The sequence below is a fragment of the Mugil cephalus genome, chromosome 11 (genome assembly GCF_022458985.1).
Source record: "Mugil cephalus isolate CIBA_MC_2020 chromosome 11, CIBA_Mcephalus_1.1, whole genome shotgun sequence".
NCBI lineage: Eukaryota > Metazoa > Chordata > Actinopteri > Mugiliformes > Mugilidae > Mugil > Mugil cephalus.
The window spans coordinates 2,800,266-2,823,371 of record NC_061780.1 but is presented as its reverse complement, the minus strand read 5'-3'; the positions used below and the strand labels follow the sequence as shown (position 1 = coordinate 2,823,371).

At 38.4% G+C, this 23,106-nt stretch overlaps 2 protein-coding genes across 5 annotated transcripts; one reads left to right on the top strand and one right to left on the bottom strand.

Annotated features, from left to right (window-relative positions):
- Positions 1-923: 923 nt before the first annotated feature.
- On the bottom strand, positions 924-7,232 carry snrnp48 (small nuclear ribonucleoprotein 48 (U11/U12)). Its single transcript, XM_047597782.1, has 9 exons — positions 7,011-7,232; positions 5,278-5,391; positions 5,096-5,156; positions 4,438-4,518; positions 3,068-3,241; positions 1,716-1,837; positions 1,538-1,641; positions 1,337-1,456; positions 924-1,135 (listed from the first exon to the last, which is right to left on the bottom strand). Exons 1-9 carry the CDS (start codon positions 7,167-7,169, stop codon positions 1,027-1,029), a joined length of 1,044 nt encoding a protein of 347 aa, XP_047453738.1. The 5' UTR covers positions 7,170-7,232; the 3' UTR covers positions 924-1,026.
- A 4,541-nt stretch (positions 7,233-11,773) lies between these two features.
- Positions 11,774-20,161, top strand: sri (sorcin). Of its 4 annotated transcripts, none has more exons than XM_047599787.1 (9): positions 11,774-11,910; positions 12,042-12,087; positions 15,234-15,281; positions 15,444-15,513; positions 16,115-16,158; positions 16,752-16,899; positions 18,194-18,307; positions 18,724-18,782; positions 19,815-20,161. In XM_047599787.1, exons 2-9 carry the CDS (start codon positions 12,052-12,054, stop codon positions 19,839-19,841), a joined length of 546 nt encoding a protein of 181 aa, XP_047455743.1. In that variant the 5' UTR covers positions 11,774-11,910; positions 12,042-12,051; the 3' UTR covers positions 19,842-20,161. The 4 variants fall into 4 exon arrangements, with proteins under 4 accessions (XP_047455743.1, XP_047455745.1, XP_047455744.1 ...); XM_047599789.1 differs by having other exon boundaries at positions 11,796-11,846; positions 12,044-12,087; XM_047599788.1 differs by having other exon boundaries at positions 11,806-11,910; positions 12,033-12,087.
- The last annotated feature ends 2,945 nt before the right edge of the window (positions 20,162-23,106 follow it).

The window sequence follows — 23,106 nt, the reverse complement described above, 5'->3', positions numbered from 1 at the left end:
CTTCTTCTTCTCGTCCTCTACCTCTGCCTCTCAACAGGGTGAGAAATACCAGAGCTACAATCCAGCATCAGCCGAGAACCACCAACACAGAGACAAAGAGAGATGCATGGGTTTGGGAGATTTATGTTATAAAAATGTCCTGTCATTCAGTCGACATGTACATCCAGGCTGTACAATCCACTGAAAATATTATAGAACTGAAGGTGTTCTGAAGTAATAATTATGTGGATCCTCTAAACAACCAGATCCAAAAGCTCACTTTCAATGACAGTGACATTTGGTCACAGAACAACCATTTTCACTTTAAAATGAACCGTCAGCATAGTAAACTTTATTCTCTGCTACACAATAGAAAACATTTCCAACGTAAACTGATTGAAAAGGTGATGAGCACGGCAATAAACAAAGCAGTCTGAATCACTGAAGCTGAAATGTACATGGTTTAGAGGCAATATTGAATTTGTTCTGGTGCATGCATGACTGAACCATTTCAAATCCTGAAAATGTAGAGACAAGCCATACATACTGTTAACATCTATTCTCACTTCACAACACCAGTGATGACTCCATTACTTAAATACTTGTGTGGACGTGGGACAATCAGCACTTATGTCAAAATCCATATTTCCCCAGTGTCTTTCACTTGTTTTTTTGTTTTTTTATAGAGCAAGTAAAACAGTGGCCTTTGACCCTGTGGTGAACATGTGCCAGCTATGACACTTTCATCTCACATTCCAAGTAGTTTTGAGTTTAAAAACCCCTCTTAACCAGAGGAAGTAGAGGAAGGCGAATCTGACAGATTTACACTAACTGGGTAGATTCTCATTTCAGCATTTTACAAATAATGACACTGTAAAAAGCTGAAGTGAAGAGCAACATTTCTGACATATTAAGTAGTTGACAAAAAGCTCATAGTATTAATATTGATGGTTTCCAAAACTTTATTAGCATTAACATTCCTTGCTTTGTAAAAACAACATCTGTGATGAATGTTGACCTCATCTCATTTCTGTTGGCCCAGCACTTTCACTTCTCCTTCTCCTTCTCCCTCTCCCTCTCCTCTTTCTTCTTCTTCTTCTTTCTCTTCTTTCGGTCGTGGTGGTGGTTATCTGGGGAACGGGATTCCCTGCGAAGACTGAAAGTGCCAAATTCCATTTAATACACTCTAAAATTACAACTTTTCCGTCCAAATGTTCTAAACGAGTATATAAGAAATCAGAACAAGTTCAAATTTTACAGTATATGATGACAAACATTAATATTTGTAAGAGCGCCTTGTTACAAACAGCCAATAAATTAAAGGTACAACACAGATGTAGCATTGGTCCCTTTTCACCTCTCTTTCCTTTTCTTCTTCCTCCCCTCTCTGTCGTGGCTTTGTTCCCGACTGCGATGCCGTTTACTGGTTGAGTGGCGAGACTCAGAGGATGCTGACCGTCTTTCATCCAACCAGCGCCTGACAGACAAATAATAACAGCCTTAATGCCATCAACTCCTCTAAAGCAAAAAACAAACTGACCAGGAGCGTTTCATGTACCTGTCTGAGGAGTGTTTAGACTTCACAGACGCCTCCTCATCCTCTTCCTCCCTCCACTGTCTGGCAAGTTCCTCTGAATGGACGTTAATGACCTCTCTAATCACCTGCAGGGGGAACATAGTGATGAAATACTACAGATTGAGCCTGGATTTTAATGGGAAAAGGCAATAGCACTGACCTCAGTGTAGGATTTTTTGGTGATGTGAACATTCTTGGCTCGGTAAGACTGACGCCGCCTCTTGTAGTCCCTCATCTCTGCCATCAGCTCCAGGTGAGTCTTTGGTTCATTTTGTCCTTCATCTGTAAACACAGACAATTCATTTTTTTTATTGCATTTTAAAACTCAAATTGTTGTATAAGTTATTGTGGTAGATTTTATAATCAGAATTGTTCAACTACACTCACTTGCCACTTTATTAGATACACCTGTTCAATCAGCCAATCACATGGCTGCAATTCAATGCATTTATTCATGTAGAGGTGATCAAGACAACTTGCTGAAGTTCAAACTGAGCATCAGAATGGGGAAGAAAGGGGATTTAAGTGACTTTGAATGTGGTATGGTTGTTGGTGTCAGACGATCTGGTCTGAGTATTTCAGAAACTGCTGATCTACTGGGATTTTCACACACAACCATCTCTAGGGTTTATAGAGAATGGTCTGAAAAAGAGCAAATATCCAGTGAGCAGCAGGTGTATGGACGAAAATGCCTTGTTGATGTGAGAGGTCAGAGGAGAATGGGCAGACTGGTTGGAGATGATAGAAAGGCAACAGTAACTCAAATAACCACTCGTTACAACCAAGGAAGCAGAATACCATCTCTGAACGCACAACACGTCCAACCTCGAAGAAGATGAGCTACAGCAGCAGAAGACCACACCGGGTACCACTCCTGTCAGCTAAGAACAGGAAACTGACACTACAGTTCACACAGACTCAACAAAACTGGACAATAGAAGATTGGAAAAATGTTGCCTGGTCTGACGAGTCTCAGTTTTAGCTGCAACATTCAGATGGCAGGGTCAGAGTTTGGAGTGAACAACATGAGAGCATGGATCCATCCTGCCTTGTATCAACGGTTCAGGTGGTGTACTGGGCTGCTTCCAGCAGGATAATGCACCATGTCACTAAGCTCATATTATCTCAAACTGGTTTCTTGAACATGACAATGAGTTCACTGTACTTCAGTGGCCTCCACAGTCACCAGATCTCAATCCAATAGAGAACCTTTGGGATGTGGTGGAATGGGAGATTAGCATCATAGATGTGCAGCCAACAAATCTGCAGCAACTGTGTGATGCTGTCATGTCAATATGGACCAAGATCTATGAGGAACGTTTCCAACACCTTGTTGAAAGTATGACACCAAGAATTAAGGCAGTTCTGAAGGCAAAAAGGTGTCCAACCTTTTACTAGCAAGGTGTACCTAATAAAACGGCCGGTGAGTGTATGATCAGTCTGTAAGTCTTTCATGTATGGGAGATGTTACTTGTTGTGATGTCTGGGGGGTGTTCCCTCATGTATTCTTACCCTTCTGAAGTTTGGACACCAAATCTACGTAGAGATCATCATTGCTGGAGGAGGCTGCTTCCTTCTGCTGGCTGATCACATGATCGTACAGAGCCAATCTGTCGGCAACAGTGAGGTCGCACACGGCTCGCTTGTGGTTCTGAGGCACATCGACCGGCTCACCGGTGTACTGACCTGATGGAGAAGCAGAAGCAGTTTGAACGCATCGGCCTGACATGAAGCTCATTCACCAACTACTTACACAGTCTGATATTACTTCTTGTTGACAAGCTCATAGATAATGTTCTCATTATACTAAATATACTTTACTTGGAGGTCACATAAACTGTTGATGCCCTTGTAGTGAAGGTAAAATTGGGTGAAAACATATTTTATGGCACAGAAACGGCACAATAGACCACTACATACACTCTTTGATGGTGAAAAATGTGTCATGCACATAGTGTAAATGCAGATGTGGTAAAAGTAGCATCCAATTTAAATTAGCTCTTGATTTCGACTGAATGCCGGTAAATAACAGTAAATAATAGATCGATGCAGTTTACATTCTCTAAATATAACCAGTAGAGAACGGTTTCATTTATGTGGAGCAAATAAAGATAAAGTAGCTGTTGAACGCCCAGTTCTATCTCACAGATGGTAAGAGGATCTGATAAAGGAGCATAACAGATTCTCCCTCCAACTATCTAGTAGCTTCACTCATTTTATTTAACATGTTGATGTTCGTTTTTTTTAGCTGCTATAAGAAGTTCTTCCTCAGATATATTTCTGATTAGTTTTGGTCTAACAATGAAAATCATCGTAGTCATGACTTTTAACTAGAATCACTTTAGAGAAAAAAAAAAGAGGAAACCACTCTAATGTGTTGCATATTCAGTGGAAATCTGACTGACAAGACTGAAAGTACGGAGTGGACTTTCCCCAAAACGTAAAGGGAAAAGTCAGAGGTTTAAAAGGATATGATATTAAAGGATACTGCATGTAATCACTTTTAAGAGCCCATTTCTTCTCTAATACTCACCACTGTGGCTGAAAACAGAATACATCATAAACATTACACACTCATCAGCAGAAAAAAAATAAATTAATAATGAAGGGAAAAACTCCCCAAAAAGTCTAAAAATAATAAAAGCTGCTCTTTAACTGAGACAGATATTCGAAATCAGCTGGGGGAGAAGTAGATTTAGAGGGGCCAACAATCTCATCCCAGGGATATCCTCTAGTGACATCTAGTGGTAGTTGTTGCCCCTAGAGTGTGAAACTAAATATCTGAATTATAAACTTAACTTTGCTTTTACTGAATGTTGGTTTTGGTTGAAAGTCGTACACAAGAGCAGTTTTATAGAGAGTTTTATAAAATGAGCCGATACCTTGCCAGAAGACTCCTTCCATTTTCATCAGCGGTGCAGCAGACCTTGCCTGTAGGATCGCCTGGTGCTGGGTGGATCTGTCTGTGTAAAGGAAATGACATAAAGAAAACAAGAAATTCATTTTAGCATTAGGACCCTACTTAGCCTTGAACAGACACCACTTTTCTTTCATCACATTTTTTGATAACTTCATCTTTCATCTTAGTGAATATTATGGATCTAGAAACAGTTGTCAGTGTGAGATGAAAAGGAAGAGCAAAGGATGGGTGGAATCTTTAATAAACATTTGATAATATCCTGCAGGTCTAATACGCTCTTCCTCCCCATCCTTTAAATATATCTCTAGATACAGTAACTGCTGCAAACACAACACAAATATACAGTATTTTCTCATTTCCTTTGTTTTTTAAAAATGTATACCTGAACAGCAAGACTACGTTAAATAACATCTGGATCAGTGAAATCTTGTGAAGTTAGTTTGAATGTTTCATTATGCACATTATATTTCTCTAAAGATTAAAGCATTAAAGCAAAGACAAAAGGTCTTCTGACAGGAACACCAAATCTCAAAAGGACAAGGGTGTGGTTTTGAAAATATCTGATCTTTAATTGACTGAACTTTGGATATAATAAAGAAATGTGATAAGTAATGACTCACCCATTGTAAAAGTTCTGACACTGGTGTTCTCGTAACACACTGATGGGTCGTACATTTCCGCCTGCAAAACAATTACAAGCTCAACTCCTCATTTCATGATATGATGAATTAACTGTGGCATTACATTTAAGCTCATTATCACAGTAGCCTTTTGTATTTGCACTCTATGCCATGTGTGTTACCTGCTCCTCAGGTGAGTAACCCATCTTTTTGAGCCTGCATTTGGCTTTGTGTTTCTCCATGGTCCTAACCGGGACTCTGTGGTCTGGGTCATAGGGACACTGCTCCATTGGTTCCTGAAAATATTGGACAGAAAAAAAACCCCAAATCAAATAAACAATAATGCCAAGTTCCATTCCCACTGTGTACTATTTATAAGTATACACACACCTACAACAAACCTGGTTTGAAACGTTTATAAAAAAGATACTTATGAATAGTATTGTACTGTAAGGTGTTGTTAGTTTAGAAAGGTGGACTGACTTCAGAGTACTGGTTTGAATCCCTTCTACATCCATGGCTGAAGTGAGCTTGAGCAAGGCCCTTCACTGCTCCCTTGTGCGGCTGTTCGCTGCTGCTCAGGGTGCTCATTATTGTGTACAATAATGTACAAATAGATGAACTAAATGTAAAGAACTTGGGACACCACCACTATTTAGTCCACTAAATAGTGTTAACTTTTTATGTTTTTTAATGCGCCTGAAAGAGTGTGTCGCCAGTAGCTCTGTGATGTCTACTTTTCTTTGGTTATTCTTATTGTGTTATTGGTTGTTTTTGTTTGCCTTCAAACAGTCAACATGATTTTTGGTAGTTTTTGTCTTCTGTGCTGTTTTTATTTTGTTTGTTTTTTCTGCACTATTTGTGTGGCAGTTCGATTCCACCCTATCCCTAGTCTGTCCGTTGTGTCCTTGGGCAAGACACTTAACCCACCTTGTACCTTGGTGTGTGCTCCCTGGTGTATGATTGCAAGTGATTGATGTTGGTGGTGGTTGAAGAGGCTGTAGGAGCACATTGGCAGCCACGTTTCTGTCAGTCTGCGCCAGGGCAGCTGTGACTACTGAGGTAGTTTACCACCACCAGGGTGTGACTGTGTGAGGGAATGAATATTGCATACAATTGTAAGCGCTTTGAGCATCCAAAAATGAAAAAGCACAATATAAAACCAATGCATCATTATTATTATTGTTGACTATGGAGTTCGACGGATCGGCCGTTGTGTCCGGTGGTGTGTTCCAGAGATCAGCTGCTAGCGCTGTCCGTGTTCCCTGAGATTCCCTCTGAACTTCGGAAGAAGTGCTGGGGATGCCAGGCTGGAGTTGGAGGTGGTGCAGGGGAGAAGGAGATTCAGGTCGGCGGTGCTGTTTGTATTCATGGGGAACGTGAGGTCTTTGGCAGCAAGATGGATGGACAGAGTGTGCTTGTTGGGACCCAGTCATGAAAAGTACTTTACTTTTAGAGCCCTGGTTCTTACTCATACATACAGCACGTCTGTGCCCAGCTTCACTACGTTGGCGTTTACATCACTCCCTGGCCAAACAACCACATCACCTTGGACGCTGTTTAACAACTACTTTTGTACTTTTGTTCATAATGCTTTCTTGATTACACTTATTTTACTAGATAATAATTATTTTTATTTTATTTTAATCTATTTTATCTTTCTTGTGCTTTTCAAAAGTGTTTACTTTTATGTACATCGAGGCTCCTATGACAAAGTAATTTCCCTCGTCGATCATTAAAGTCTGTCTAAAAGTCTAAACTAACCAAGATGTGCTAAAACAAAACATAGACATAAAACAGACAATGCAATATTACATTTCAAATTTTGCTACTGTGTTAGAAGTAATAAAGTTACGCTTATTTTTGTTTTGTCTGAAGACTAGCTCCTGATGCTAGCTAAACAAACCTTAGCTACCTGGTTGAGTTTGTAGTCCGGCGACCATCCCAGCGTTTCAAATATGTCGTGGAGCTGTTTTTTGTAGTTTTCTGTGAATTCCAATAGCTCCTGTATGCGGTCCAGGCGCTCCTGGACAGTTTGTATTTGTGATGAATCCGACATTTTAGGATTTGACATCCAAACCAAAGCCAAATGAAAGCATCAGTGTATAGTTTTCAGAGCGCACTGGCGGACGACATATTTTGCGCATACTGATGACGTCAACACATCTCAGATTGTGCTTTAGCGATGCATGCTGGTAATTGAAGTCTACTATTTCTTTCTCTCTTTTTTGTTATTATATTATATTATATTATATTATATTATATTATATTATATTATATTATATTATATTATATTATATTATATATTTATATTTTTATTCTCATATTTATTTTTTGATTTTTCTTAGTCATAGCTCTATACGTATATATCTACATCTATATATATATATAGAGAGAGAGAGAGATTTCACTGTACATTGTACTATGTATTACTGTGCATGTAACAAACAAATCTTATCTTCACTTAGCTGATCATATCTTATCTTATCTTATTATTTTAATTAATTTACTTTATTAATTAATTTAAAATAAAACTGTAAAACATTTTATTTTTAAAAAAACAGTATTTATTCATTACAGATGTAAATGCTTTTTATGTCAAAGATAAACGTTTACAACAACACACATAACTTAAAAGCATACAACTCAAATACATTTGAGTACGTAAATATATGCACAGAGGGAAGCCAAGACATGCTGACAGTAACAGAGGTTTTAGGTCGGGTACATTTGGTCATCTTGCAATGCTTCGGGATCCAGCAGATCATCTGTATATATGTCTTCTGTTCTGAGAAGAAAAAAGAAAGCAATTATCGTTTTCAACAAAAGAGGCATATATGGTTGTGTCTGTATAAATCTCACTCTAATTCAGTGTTAGAATAAAATTAAATGTATGAATGGCAAAAATGCGACAGAAACATGTAGTTAATACTACATAATTCACATAGTACTTACATTACTTCAAGGGTGTCTTCCACAGCAACCTCCTCAACCACTTCCACTCCAACAACCATGTTCCTCCTCACTGCATGAACCAAATACCAGACTGTTGTGATATTGCCTCTTTCCCTTGGAAAGATTTAAATATACTTTTCCACTGATTAACTTCCATTTTTCCCCACTATTTTATTGATGTCTGAAAAGAATCCTTAGTGTTTAGCAGAAGTATTAAGTATACACTCACCTCCATGGTAGATAAACGGAGTTCCCGGCCAGCAGGGACCCAAACCTTCTGATTCCCTCTGGCCATGAACACATACACATCCCTGAGTTTCCAGCGCTGGACCTCCCCAGCCATGGCCACCAACATAATGCGGCAATACGTCAGCTTCAGTCACTCTTACTGACTGCTGTGATGAAGGAGCACATGGATTATGCTCACTCGTGCCAGAGCTGCTAGGAATCCTTGAATAAACCGGAGGTTCACAGGTGGACCACTGAGCATCGGCAGCCTGACCGATAACGTCATCACAACCTGAAGATAAAGGTTAGAAACAAGATTAATGTAGCACAGCAGCAGCTGATGTCAGTCTGGTGACGTTCTGTTGAGTAGTTAGCATGAATCATTTCAAAATAATGTTGTAAAGGTTCATTATTGACTCAAACATGCACAATTCAGGATTGGCTTGCGAATTGCACCTCATGTGTGAATCATTTGTCTGCGCCATCTGTTTCCTGTACCCACTGATATGACCTGCTGGGTTTGGACACAATTTTATCACACACACACAGTTCAGGGACTTCAGGAGCAAGTTGAAAGCCAAACTGAAGCCTGAATGTTTCCATATGAGATGAGATGAGATGGGGCAGAAGGATCATCAACAAGATCAGTGTGCCTATTTTTAAAATCGTAATTTAATCTGTGGATCAAGATCTCTTGTGCAGCAGAGACGTGAGAGTCAAATATAGTATAATGATCAAGTTTTAGTCTAATGTATTGCATCTTGATGCAAAGTGGAGTCTTCTCAAGTCATATATTTAGTGAAGACTTTGTAAGTTGTGGGAAAAACTCTGTTTACACTTTAATAAATAATTAGATAGACAGACAGACAGACAGACAGATGGATAGATAGATAGAATTATAAAATAAATGAATTGAAATAAGTGAAAACAAAAGGAAAAAGAAAAAATGTAGTGTTATCTGTCATATACACATAACACTTAATTATTATATAATGAAGCATGTAAGGACACATTTAAAGGTCTCTTGTAACGTTTCTCTTTTTGCCAGAGAACTTGTGTAAGGATGTTGTTTTCCTTGATCAGTCCATTAACTGTTTAAAACGTTCAGTTGTAAATTTATCTTATCCTCCTACCTGTGGTGCAGCACCAAACAGTATGCTCTCCTGCAACTTCATCCTCCACCTCTTCCTCTCGGTGGCTCAGCATGGCTGAAGCATGGCTCCTTGAATTTTGAGAAAGCAGATACAGAGGAGGTCTGAGTGACCGAACCCAACAGTCAGAATTGAGCCTGTACATCCCAGGCAAAGCTCGTTCTTCAGGGCCCTCCACGAATATGTGTGGTGAGGGAGGTGTAATGGATCGTCTCTCCCTGCCTTCCTCTTGCCTTCCGCTCTGCTCCGCTTTTGAAACAAGAAGATGGGATTTCATTGGACTGGAGTAGTACACAGACGGGGTGACTGCATGTGTCACCTGAGAGAAGAAGCTGATTGGACAGCTTGGATCAGCTACTGATGTAATGCATTTCATTAAAGGGTCGTTCCCATGTTTTTCCCAACAGACTACTGCTATGTTCCTTTTGTTGAAAAGGACACATTTTAAGATACTTGAATCTTATTATTGCTATTATTTTTGCATTAATATTTTTGTATGCATTTTCGCACACAATATTATAACAAATTTGAAGCAGTTTGCTCCTTGAGAGCAGATTTTTATACAGAGAAATGGCAACCTGTTGAGAAGGTAAATGTATTCATAAACCTACACATTATGGTCATTTCTAGCATATAAACATAAATCAAACGCCCACAACCATCAATGGGGAATGTGTCGAAGTGGCTCAGAGCTGTAAGTACCTCGGTCTACAGATGGAGTGCAGACTGGACTGGTCAGCTAGGATACACTCAGTGTCAGTTTCACCGGCTTCAAGTTTGTTCATAAACGACTCAGAGGTCAGTTCCATGGAAAGTATTTTTTTCTATTTATTACCTCCCAGTGAAACGCCATACAATTCCACAAACGCCAAATACTGACATCAACAAACAAACACCTGTTGACCTAGTATACTACCTGCCTTTCATACCTCATCCTGCTCCTGGCCTTTAACAGGACTGGTCTAATCACAGGGGACATCATCTCATAAAACCACTTAATATTTACATCACAACAACACCATATAAAACACCAGCAATAATTATTTACATAAATCCACATACTCATCAAAATAGCAATAGTAGCGATACTATAAATCATCCAGACTAAATACTTACTTTAACACTAATTATGATCTATTGCCCCCCGTTTGTGACAATGGTTTAAACCTTGAGTTTAAAAGCTGGTTATCAGTAAAGGCTAACTCTTCTGCACCAAACACCAAACTCTTCAATCACCTTTGTAATTTAACTGTAAATATCCTGCAAAATTGTAAATTTTGTATGTTACCCAATACAACAAATCAATACATGTGTAAATATTCACTTAATTTAACTACTGCCAAGGAATGGGACCTGAAGCTTCCATTGCGCTCAGTATACATAAGGTCAGAGCTGTCTCTCCTCAGGAGGCTGAGGTAGTTCAATATCTGGCAGAATCTGCTGGACATGTTCTACCAAGCTATTGTTGCCACTGTCCTCTTCCACACTGTGGTGACCTGGGGAGGCAGCACTAACTTTCAACTTGGGCAGAAACATTTTCACCCTCAGGACAAAACACCCAGGAAAAAGAGAGAGATAAGTAGTGTAAGCAGTTTTGTGACCTCAATGTCCATATTTATCAAGAAACGACGATGGCTTGCAAAGGTAATAGAGGAAGCTATCTATGTAAAATTAAAAAAAAAAAACTCTCTCTGAGACACCTCTTAGCAGTCATTTACAATATTACAGCACAACATCTGTCCCGAAAATGTTTCACCTCCCTTTGCGTTATTCTTTATTGGAGAACGTATAACTGTGTAAATATCAGGATACCACCCAGGTTAATCTGGACATCCGCTAATTGGAGGTGAGTATTGGGTTGCTACATGTCAATTTCAACTAGGCGCTACCCACAGACACTCAAAATAAAAAGCCAAATTCTCCCCCAGTCATTTAGAATCGTAGTTTCAAGACAACTCAAAAAGTGCAGCTGCCTTTTTCGTAGTTCTATTATTAAAGTACACTATAGCCTGGATAACTGAGATTCTTCAAACATTATGGTAATTTATGAAACAGGGAAAACATGTCACTAAAAAGGCAAATTAGATAGCAACTTGTGTTTCTTTGTTAATTAATAATGGGAATATGTACATCTAAATTTATGCAAACATTGTTCAGTTGCAGCTGACTTTATTTATTTTATGGTGGCTAATTTAATTAGCGCAAATGAGATGTACTACTCTGAATGCGTTTGTCATCATTTATGCATGTGCCTTTTATTATTTTATTGGACTTTTTTTTCAGCCAGCGTCTCCCTGCGATTGGTCATCTAGAAGTCACGTGGCTACTCGCTGCCAATCAGAATGCAGAGGGAGGAGAGAGGAGAGAGACATATGGGACGCAGGACATTCTGGCCTCACAGCCGCTTTCACGACCATAAGCTTTCACATTTACCTGTTTCCTGTTTGTGTCTTGCTGTTTTTATTTAGTCTGTACTTCAAGGTAATTTGCAGCACTTTTTTTTAATTTATCTTTTATTATTTGTCTTTTTTTGTGCATCGACAGACACGCCCTCTTTGTTTAAGGAAGATTTAAAAATTTTATTAGATTTCTCTGTTTTGTTGGTTTTGCAGGAGAAATAAAATGGCCTATCCTGGATACGGCGGAGCCCCTGGAATGGTAAGACATACGTTTAAATGTCGTTATCAAATATGAGTTAAACGATCGCTATTTCCGCTGATCACCGTCCCGGGATATCTGCACACTGCGGAAGTTGCTATACTTGACTGAGGTCCGGTGTTTAGTTCCCAAATATGCTCCAAGCTGTGGGCGTGTTCTCAGCGTTTCTACACAAAATCACAATTTAAATATGATTTCAGAGATGTAGTTTGCTGCATGGTAGCTTTTAGCATAGTCTTCAATTATTTCCATGCATCACCATCCAGTGGTGGTGAAAGAGTATCATACATATATATATATATATATGTATATCCTATCGAGATAGGATCTTGTTGGGTAGTTTATTCTGTGGAAATGGGTAGTTCTTAATGTAGTGGATCAGCAGGCACCATATTTCTTTTAGACTTGTAATACAGTTCAGGTATTGGCTTAAAATGAATTAGGTAAAGTTCTCAGTGATTTGAAAAAGATGCATTTAGTGGGCTTGGAAGACACTGGTTTTGTTGTGGTTTTGTGGAAATATGCTGATTTTAATACAATGTAGACAGTGAAAATTCATGCGTTCTAATATAACAGCCCTTCACTATATTGCCGTAGGTGGTCAACTATCAGATCACTTTGGATGACGTGGTCCGTGGTGCTATGAAACTAGCCTGTTTAAACTCAGCTCTCTCAGCTATTCCAGACAAACACTCAATACCATAAACTTCATGAAGCTAAGAGTCAGGATTCCTATATTAGAAAGCATCCGTTTTCACCAGTATACCTAATGAACTGCCAGTGTATTTCTTATGTTGGTGGACTTTAAACTCCAACTGACTCTTGTAGCCCTTGCAACCAAATGTCTTATGCAATCTTTTAGCATTGAGGCAATCTATAATGCTTACACACTGTGCAAATTACGGTGAAATTCCAACCGTTTTGGAGGTAAGAAGGGGGTGTTGTCGTCTCTGCAAGGTACAACAGGCACACCCAACACTAGATAGATAGATAGATAGATAGATAGATAGACAGATAGATAGATAGATAACATTATTCATCCCCAAAGTAAAATTAGGTTGTCACAGTAGTCCGGTATTTGAGTACACTAAAATACAATAGAATAAAATACTGAGGTACAAAAATAAAGGCAAAGGTAAAAACACAGAATAGGACAAGGACACTTAAAAAACAGGTAGATAAGGTGCAGTGGCAAGATGATGGCAGCAGTCCCGATGATATGATGGTAGTGTTATTGTAAATAAACAGTATATACTAGTAGTATAGTATGTAGTATAATAATAAAATATATAATAGTAGTACAGTATATAATATAATATATAATAGAGTATATGATGGTAATAAAAGTATGTACTAATAATGGCAGCAGCATCAGTATGTAATAATAGTAATAGTAATAATAATAATAATATACACAAATATATACAAATGTGTCATGTACAAGGTGAGCATACATAATTGCAATATATAATATGTAAACATGTATTAATGCATGTACATATATATATATAATATATACACACACACACACACACACAAGAGGATATAATATATATCGTATAGGTTTAATATATGCATATAAGTACTTGATTACGTAAGATATACTTGAAGTGCAAAAGTGACATGTAGTAAAGGTTGACAGTTCAGATATGGGTGTTAGTTCTGTGATGGTGGATCTGACAGAGGTGGATGAGTTGTAAAATCTTATTGCAGTTGGAAGGAACAATGTCCTGTATCGTTCCTTAGAGCAGCCGGGTTGAATGAGCCTGTTGTCATCTGAATCGTTGCCATTCTTTCCACTGGTCAATAGGTCACAGTATGAGCTGCTGGGTCGGATTTCTTGATTATATGTAAATTCTGTGGCTTCAAAAACAAACAAACAAAAAAAAACGTGTGTGAACCTGTTTGAAAACTTTTCACAGTGAGCTTGAGCTAATAACCCATTTTCTGTGAAAGGACAAAGAATGTGGAATTTGAGGTCTGTAATATCCAGTCAGGTGGCTGGTGATTAGATGATTTAATGACTCATTGATGAAGATAAAATCAATTATTATAGTTTCATTTATCCCTGTTTTTCATATTGTAATATAGTCCGGGCAAGCACATTTCCTACTACTTTCCACAAACTTTGATCCTCCAGAAATATTTTATTAGGATTGCTACACAATCAGAGTTACACATTTCATCTGCTCCTTTATTTCAAAAACTTCAGATTCTAACTATTTGTGAAATTAAAAATTTTCAAATATGTGTTTTTCTTTAAAGATCATTTTAAATGAAGAAAATATTCCAAAACAGTTCAAGACTTACTTCAAAGAAAACTCACAGGTTCATTCATATTCAACGCGTCAGTCTTCAAACCTTCATCCTTCTAAACTTGTCACTAGTAGAGGTCAATTTTCAATCAGGTTTAGAGGTGTTAAGTTATGGAATGGTTTTTCCTATTTATCAAAAAGTTGTTCCTCTGTGAAATGCTTTAAAAGACGTCTAAAAGATCATTTAATTGCTGCCTCGTAATGTGTTGTCTATGTTTATGGTTGCTGCTCATTGGTAGACACACTGTACATTTTTAATGCAGATCGTCTTTATTGTTTTTTGTAGTATTGTTGTTTTTTGTATATTTGTTTTATTTCAACATTATTGTTGTTGTTAGTCAACATAAAGTTTTATGTAGTCGTATTTTTGATGTTTTGTGTTTTATAATAACATCAAATTAAAATATCAGTTTATTATTACAAGATGGAGGCTTCAAATAAGCCCACTGTGGGTTTTTTGTTTGTTTTTGTTTTTTTTGCCTTAGTCATTGCAGTAAGTTTGAGCAAAAATGGTTCAAACACATTCATTGCCCCAGTCTTTTCAAATGTGAGGAACTTTTGTTGTATTTTTGTTAAGCTATAATGAGATGAGATATTATGAAAACTAATGTCCAGCATATCATGAATCAGTAATGGCTAATACTTGGCGTATTTGACATGGGTATCTCTATGGATTTAGTTTTAAGCAATGCTTAATTGGTGTTCACATTTTTTGGTTCGGCTTTCAGGTCATGAACTGGAGCTCAGCCAAGCAAATATAAATTAATGGAATAATACTAAGAGCCTCTCTGCATCACACAAACTTACATTTACTCTTGTTCTGACTTTCAGCAGCAGCAGGATCCCCTCTATGGATACTTTTCAGCTGTTGCTGGACAGGTAACACACCCACAACTGTTGTCACAGCACACCCTTTGAGATTTATGGCTCTGAAAGTCCACTTGTTGAAGTACTGATTGTCATCTTCACATTAACATAGCTGCTGAAATTTGTATTTGTATTGTGTATTTCCTTTCCGACTGTGTTCTTAAACTCTTGTAGGATGGACAGATCTCAGCAGACGAACTGCAGCGCTGTCTCACACAATCTGGCATCTCCGGCTCATACCAACGTGAGAAAATGGACTGTTTTATCACATATGTCCTTACAACATTAACCAGTTTTGATCTGATTATTTTTAAGTATTGCAATAGAGGTGAGGTAACTTTTTTTAACCCTTTATCGTTGCTCTAAAAGAATCTGTCAGTTTTTGGTGAGTTGCTTAAAATTTCACAAGACACATATTGTCTTTAGAGCATTGTTGTCACTCAGCTATTGGCTAAGCACCGTTAATAAATTACCTTGTACAGCATAGCAATCAGGTCAATTCATAGTATTTAAGTGTTAATGTTCATGGGTTTTTATAGTGCGGTTGAGATAAACAGGAAGATTCTGAAAGCTGGTGGGTTGACACGAAGCGAAACTCTGGGTAGACTAAAAAACAATTGTTGTGGTTAACCAGCTTTCTTTCACCTCTCACTCTCGGTACAACTCCCTGTTTGTGGTATCAGACTTCCAAGTCAGTGATCTTGTTATTTACTTATTTGTGTATTAAATTAATGTTAAAATCAGTAAACTATTTGGCATCAGGATGGCATTCATGCAACTTTTGGCCAACCACTGTATGTCTGAGTGTGAGCGTATTTGTTTGTAAGTTCTGTTTCCTTCTACAGCCTTCAGCCTGGAGACATGCAGATTGATGATCAACATGCTGGATGTATCCTTCACCCATTAGCTAAATCCACTAAAGAAAGATTCGATAGATTAACTGACATGATGGAAGCTGTTCATGACAAAACCCTTGGTGCACTTCATCGCTGTATTGTCCGTTTCATATGCAAAGTTGTCAGTTTCAGAAGGGATTTTTTAAACCTCATGATGTGGCTTTGTGGCTACTTTGTTTATTCTTCGATTAGTCAGAATTTACTGAGAAACACAGACCACAGAAATATTCTCAACCGTTGCATGGAAGTGAGCTCAGGACTGTGTGTAGACGCTTTAGTTTAAACTGAAAAATGTTACCACAAATCATTTGCCTATTTCTGGTTGAGTTTAACTGACAGAAGCTTTCTATAGTGTCAGATTGATTAAATGGCAGCTAATACGGTCATGCTGAATGCTGAAAGCATTATAGAGTAAAGCACTTTTAAAGTACTTTGAACTGCCAAGTGGTAATATAAAACTATGAAATACTGTAGCTACAGACGTCCTCATTGGTGACTTTCCACGTAGTGTGAAGGTATTCAGTGAATACAGTATGTAAAGACATTGCAGACCACAACTAGAAGGTTCCTTGACTCACTGTGTCAGAGGGACATGTCCTGCTCCATGGGCTTTAATGAGTTCAAGGAGCTGTGGCAGGCTCTGAACGGCTGGAAGGCGACGTTTGCTTCCTTTGACCGGGACCACAGTGGGACTGTCGAGGGTCATGAGCTGCAACAGGCCATCGTCTCCATGGGTACGGACAAATTAAAGGAAACTGAATGTTCCTCGTTTTAGTGCTCTTCCAAAAGAGATATGGTTCAGTATCAGCTTTGGTGGAGAAGAAAACTAGTCTGGGAGCCAGCTCAAACTTTGCCAGCCCACAATTTTTTGTTGTTACTTGGAAAATAATTTGAGATCTGTTTTGTCTTAAAATACTGTACATCCCAAAGTTTATCTTAGACTTAGACTTTAATGATCTTTGTTGCTTCTTCTTGATGATGCTTTGTTGCACATAAAAGTAAACACTCAAAAAAACCCCACAAGAAAGATAAAATAAGATAAGATTAAAGTTAAAATAAAAATAAACAGTGTAATCTAACAATTTGCCAAATTAGCATTATGAACAAATATACAAAAAGTAGTTGGCAAAACAGTGTCCAAGGTGATGCGGTTGTTTGGCCAGTTGCATAACAACAGCGGCATGGATTGTGTCTCGTGGTGTTCCCTAAATTCAAAGAGAGCATGTTCGCCCATAGGGTCTGAAGCTGGGCACAGACATACTGTGGTCAGTATGAACCAGGTCTCCAAAATACTTCTCATAACACACTCCCTCTGGGTCCCATCAAGCGCATACAGTCCATCCATCCCCATGAGTACAGACGGCACCGCCGACCTAAACCTCCGTCTCTGCCGAAGTTCAGCAGAAATCTCAGGCCTCACTTCAGGCAGCTCTGGGGACACGGACAGCGCTAGCAGCTGATAGCAGGAACACGCCAAGGGACACAACAGCCGCTCTGCCGAACTCCACAGCCAACGGCCAACGACACAGCCAAAAACAGAAAGTTCAGAAAAAACTAAACAGAAACAGCACAAAAAGACAAAAACGACCAAAAAACATTTTGATTGGATCAAGGCACAGAAAAAATAACGTCAGATATTCAGTCAGATAAAAAACAACCATTAACACACTAACCCTAACCTAAAAAGGTTAGAGCTACTGGCGACATGCAGCTACTCTTTCAGGCACATTTTCAAAAAAGAAAAAAAAAAAAGTTGAAGTACACGTGTGTCTAAATTAGGCATTTTCTCAATTGTGACTAGTAATGACTACTTAACTTATTACTGGAGATTTTTCTTTCAGTTTCAAAGAACACAGCAGTGACATTACTCTCGCATATAAATAAATGATGTGTGAGAGACACTTGACATTTAATTATGTTGCTCAAATTTATGGGGTTTTATTTTACGAAACTGATTAGTTAAATTGTAAAATTATAAATGAGTGTTTTAAAGGAATGTACCCCCCACCCCCATCCTGGTTGTTACAGGTTACAACCTGAGCCCTCAGGCTATGAACTGTGTCATGAAGCGCTACAGCATCAATGGCAGAATCCCCTTTGATGACTTTGTGAGCTGCTGTGTTAGACTCCGCGCCCTGACTGGTGAGTTGGTGAAGAAAGACATGCAATCTGATGAAAAGTTACCATTTAAAAAAATTGAATTTGCTAAAGTTAACCTATTGGTTTAACAGCAGGGTTGTCTACTAAATGAAGCTTCGTGTAGTGGATAAACCAGTATGAGCGGGTTTCTTTAACCTGATTGATGAAGCATTTTTTGTGTTGACAATTGGGCATCCAGAATGCTACTTTGGGACGTTTTTATGATTGTACAGCATTTTATATAGCATCACTATACTGTTAAATATATCCCACATGGACCAAACACACAGACCCCTAAAACCCTGTGTTATCATCAAAGTAGTAGATATATTCCGGTATGCAGCAGATACATTTGTGTACCTGCTATGAATCTGCTATGAAACAAAACTCACGCAAATTAATTTTTTTCACTTTTTCAGATCAGTTCCAGAGGAGGGACACGACCCGAACTGGCAATGCATCATTTCAGTATGATGACGTAAGTTGTATATGTTTGCAGATGCAGACTGGTTGATTACAGATGGTTTTATTTGAATCAAACCAATATCAAATTTGTTTGCAAAATTGCTAAAACCACATCTTAAATTCTTTACTGTTCCCTCTGGAAATGCCACTAGAAATCCCAGATTGTAAAGAAACATGGACATACATACAAACATATACTGTATATGAAGTTCAAAATATTGTGGAAATGGAGGCTGCCGTCTTGTGCTGGTCATTTCATGACTTCAAGAGTCTGCTGTGACCACAGGGTCATGTTGTAGTGTTGTGCCTCCTGCCCAGCCCAAATATGACCAAACCCCTTGAATAACACATTCTTACTCACTGATTCTCACTGTATCCTTTTAAAATGCTAGATTACAGTTTTTAGTAACTGCTGGTTCTTGCGTCATCCACATATCAATTACTCTGTCCCCTTAGATTGGTTGAGATCCTAGTTTGGTATTAGCCAGGTAGGACCTTGATAACCACATCCTTACCAAGTGATCACATCCAGGGGAGAAAACTGCAATTCTTCAAATGGGATTGAGTCAGTCCCCAGTGATCTTTAACCCATTGTTAAAGTGACCAACTTTAGAGCAAAAAGAAGCATATTTACTGTGCCATCTCATATTGATAGCTGCCCATGCCAGGTCCACTCATGCAAAACTTCTTAGTCCATTATTAAATTAGCCAGAAATTAGGAGGAGTCAGACTGCCAAGATGGCAACAACGTGTGCCATCCACACTGAACTTCCTCAGGAAATTTAAGGGTGATGTCACAGAGGATTCACCCAGTTTTATACATACCGTTTGCAAATGACATCACGAGTAAAAGTTGACAGGTCCCATTTTCAAGCCATCGTCTCTTCACTCTCCTGGGGAGCTGTCATGTTGTCCATCATTCTGTACAGTCTTTTATAGTGACATGCATTGATACTGTATTATCACCTACTGAGTTGATGCTTAATCTTCCTAACTCACTTGACTCATGTGAGACTAATGTATTTGTTTTGTATCGGTTTCCCAGTTTATCCAGGTCACCATGAGTGTATGAAGAGGACAAGACTGAACAGGGGGCTTGGAACATTTTCTCAAATTAACATCATTTACGTTTTGTGTATTTTTAATCCTTGTTGCACAAAATACTTTTGTAACATTCCATTTTAGAGAGAACATTTTTTAACTCATGCAAACATTTTAACAAACTAAGATTAACCACTCAAATGCTTCTATACTGGCGGCTATTATTGCTACTCTTACATATATCAGCTTTTAGAGAGTGAGCATGTTAACCTGCAATGCTGACATTACTGTTTAAAATGAATTGGCTCCTATTTTACTTTTAATCACAATAAACATAGATGTGGAAAATCACAGTGTGTTAATTCTTTTTCATTCTTTACGAAATATTAGGACTATTAATGCTTCAGTTCCAGTCAGGTTAAATAGCCATGTCTCAACAGCTCTTACAGTGTATATGGGTGAGTGTGTGTGCGTGTGTGTGTGGTGGTGGTGGTGGTGGTGGTGGGTGAGGGGAGAGGAGGGGAGGGGGGGCTATTAAACTGTTAAATTTAACAGTAAACTAAAAGTTTAAACTAAAACTGCACTGATGAGCTTACCTGTAGAGAACACGGGAACAAACGTTTAGAAAGTCTGTACATACTGACAAGGAATATATATAGAATGAAAGATTTATTCAACAGTTGGTATCTCCCAGAGTAAATTATTTAAAATAATCCAGCACACACAATAGCATTCGCCCGCTAAGTTAGTTAGCCTGCCTGCTACAGCTACACTAATCAGGGGTTTTTATAAGTTCTAGAGTTAGTTGTAAACCTGTAATGTAAACACAAACACATAAAACATAATTAACTAATAATATTATACAAGTAATATTCATATAACATTTTTCTTGTTCACAGTTCTATTAATGATTACTCACCGACAAGGTGTACCGGTCCTGTCAACAACTCATATAAACTCATATAAAAGCTTTAGAAAAAGCTAAACCCAGATGATAGATCACTATCGCGAAGATAAGGGTCCTCATTTTTCCAAACATTTAACACTGTTGGGAACCTGGTGAATAGTGAACATTTAACAATTGTCTCATAAAAAATCAGGAAAGTTGTTATTCTGGAAAAGAAAAGGAACAGGGAGAAGACCCATGAACAGAGAAAACAACACAACACACATGAAAATCATCACAAACAAATATAACAAAATAAAATCTTTGGCAACCCAGAGCAATACACTAAGTATTATTGTCCTCAGACGTTTTACCTTGAGATGGTGGAGATGTGTTGGTGCAGAGGGAAACGTGTTCTTATATAGAGAACTATGGATCTGGTCAGTAGTACAGCACATTTAAGCAAAGTCATGTTTCTCTATAAAACACACACACACACACACACACACTGGTGAAGCAATTTAACCTGGAATGATTGTCATTACCAACTTATTCCAAAAAAGCAGAATCATCAATGCAGGGGGTTATTCACAACACGTCTTGTTGTGGTATTTCAGCTGTAATTCTGAAGAAATATTAAATGAGTTATTAGGTGATCAACACTTATCATGAAATTAGACAACAAAGTCTTATCAGAGCGTCATATGAGCTTCAAAGAACACTTTATGGTTCACTGTGATAATGACTAGATTAGTATTTTATGATGAATGATTGACATTTAAAGATCCTTTGTTTTAAAGACAGTTTAATGTGAAGACTATCACAATCAATTAAAGACAAGTCATTAAATGTGGTTGTTCATAGTTGGGATGTTTCAGTTTGAACTAGAGGCTAATTTGGGTACAAACAAATCATTAACTATTGTCAGTATCAAACTTGAACATTTCCAAAAATACCTGGAAAAAGATGTCCTAAACAACATCTACACTTTTTCTAAAGCATTGGAAATATTGCTGTACGTTTCCTTGATTTTGGGCCTTGTTAGCTGTATGGGTTATACAGTATTTGTGACTATATGTATATAAATATATTTGATGAAAGAATGTGATCGTTTCAAATAACTCCAAAATGCCCTTGTCTGCGGTCATGCAAACAGAAATGGCATGTCAGGCTCATGAGAGACTGTCACACCAGACCAGCAGTCTGTGGTGAAGGAGAGTGAGTAGTCAGCATTGGTTGAATCAGGGCTTTAATCTTGTCCACAATCTTGCGGTGAACTTTTTGCAGCTTTTCAGTTCGGTAATACTTCTCACTTTTCAGTGCTTATCGTGGCTCTGCTGCAGCCATGAAGCACTTAAAGCCAACATCAGACACCATCGTGAACGGCTGGTTGTCAGTGACTATTATCTCTAAGACTAGTTTGTCCATTAGTTTCGACCCGTCATCTGAGTTTGCCCACTTTCTTTGTTTGTGAAACATGTCCTCTATTGTTGGCTGAGAAGAAGTTGCCTCAGCCTGATGAGATTCAGATTCCTGTTTCTTCTGTGCTATTTCATACAACTCCCCGTGATGAATCCTAAGATGGGACCACAGGTTTGAGGTATTTTTGTTTTTCCCCGTTGTTGCTCCCATACTGACACCTTCATTGCATGTATTACAGACTGCCTTCCCTGGTGTTAGTTAAGTGTAATACTTCCAAACTGCACTTTTAGACTTAAGTCTATCCATCTGCAATAAGGGTTTTAAAAAAAGACAAAGTGGGGCCACATGCTGACATATGCTCAGCTCATCATGCTTAATTTACTACAGCATTTGGGAAGCCTGTAGTTGACTTTATTATGTAAATGTTATATTTTAACAACGTGTGATAGCAGGGACCCTGTCATTCAAAACTATAACTGTAGCTGAAAAAATAGTACGATAGCAATATGAGAGACTATTAAACCGTTAAAAACACTAAATAGTTTTTACTCTGTCACTCACACACAGACTTGTACTATCAAGGACTATTTCCATATCGATATGATCAGCAACCTTGTTACAAGTGATTAACAGGCACGTCTGGAGGGACTGCGAGCGAGCAGAGCTGCCGCTCATGTGTTTATAACGTTAATGGGCTCACAGTTACTAGTAGTTATGAGTTGTAGAGGACTGGGATGTTTATTACAATTGCGGGAGACTCTGCTGCCTTAACTTACCTCGAAATCAAGCCCGCAGGAACAGCACCGGCTTTCAACGGTGGCAAAACCTTTTCTCCTCTCCGCCGTGTGTCTCTGTGTGTGCAATATGTATGTACAGCTTTCGCTGCTGATTGGCTGTTACCCGTGCCATGGCTCTGCGTGTAACCAATCAGATAGTGCTGTGTGTTGGACAATGCTGGAGACAGCGTCGTGACAGCAGACTGAGGCGC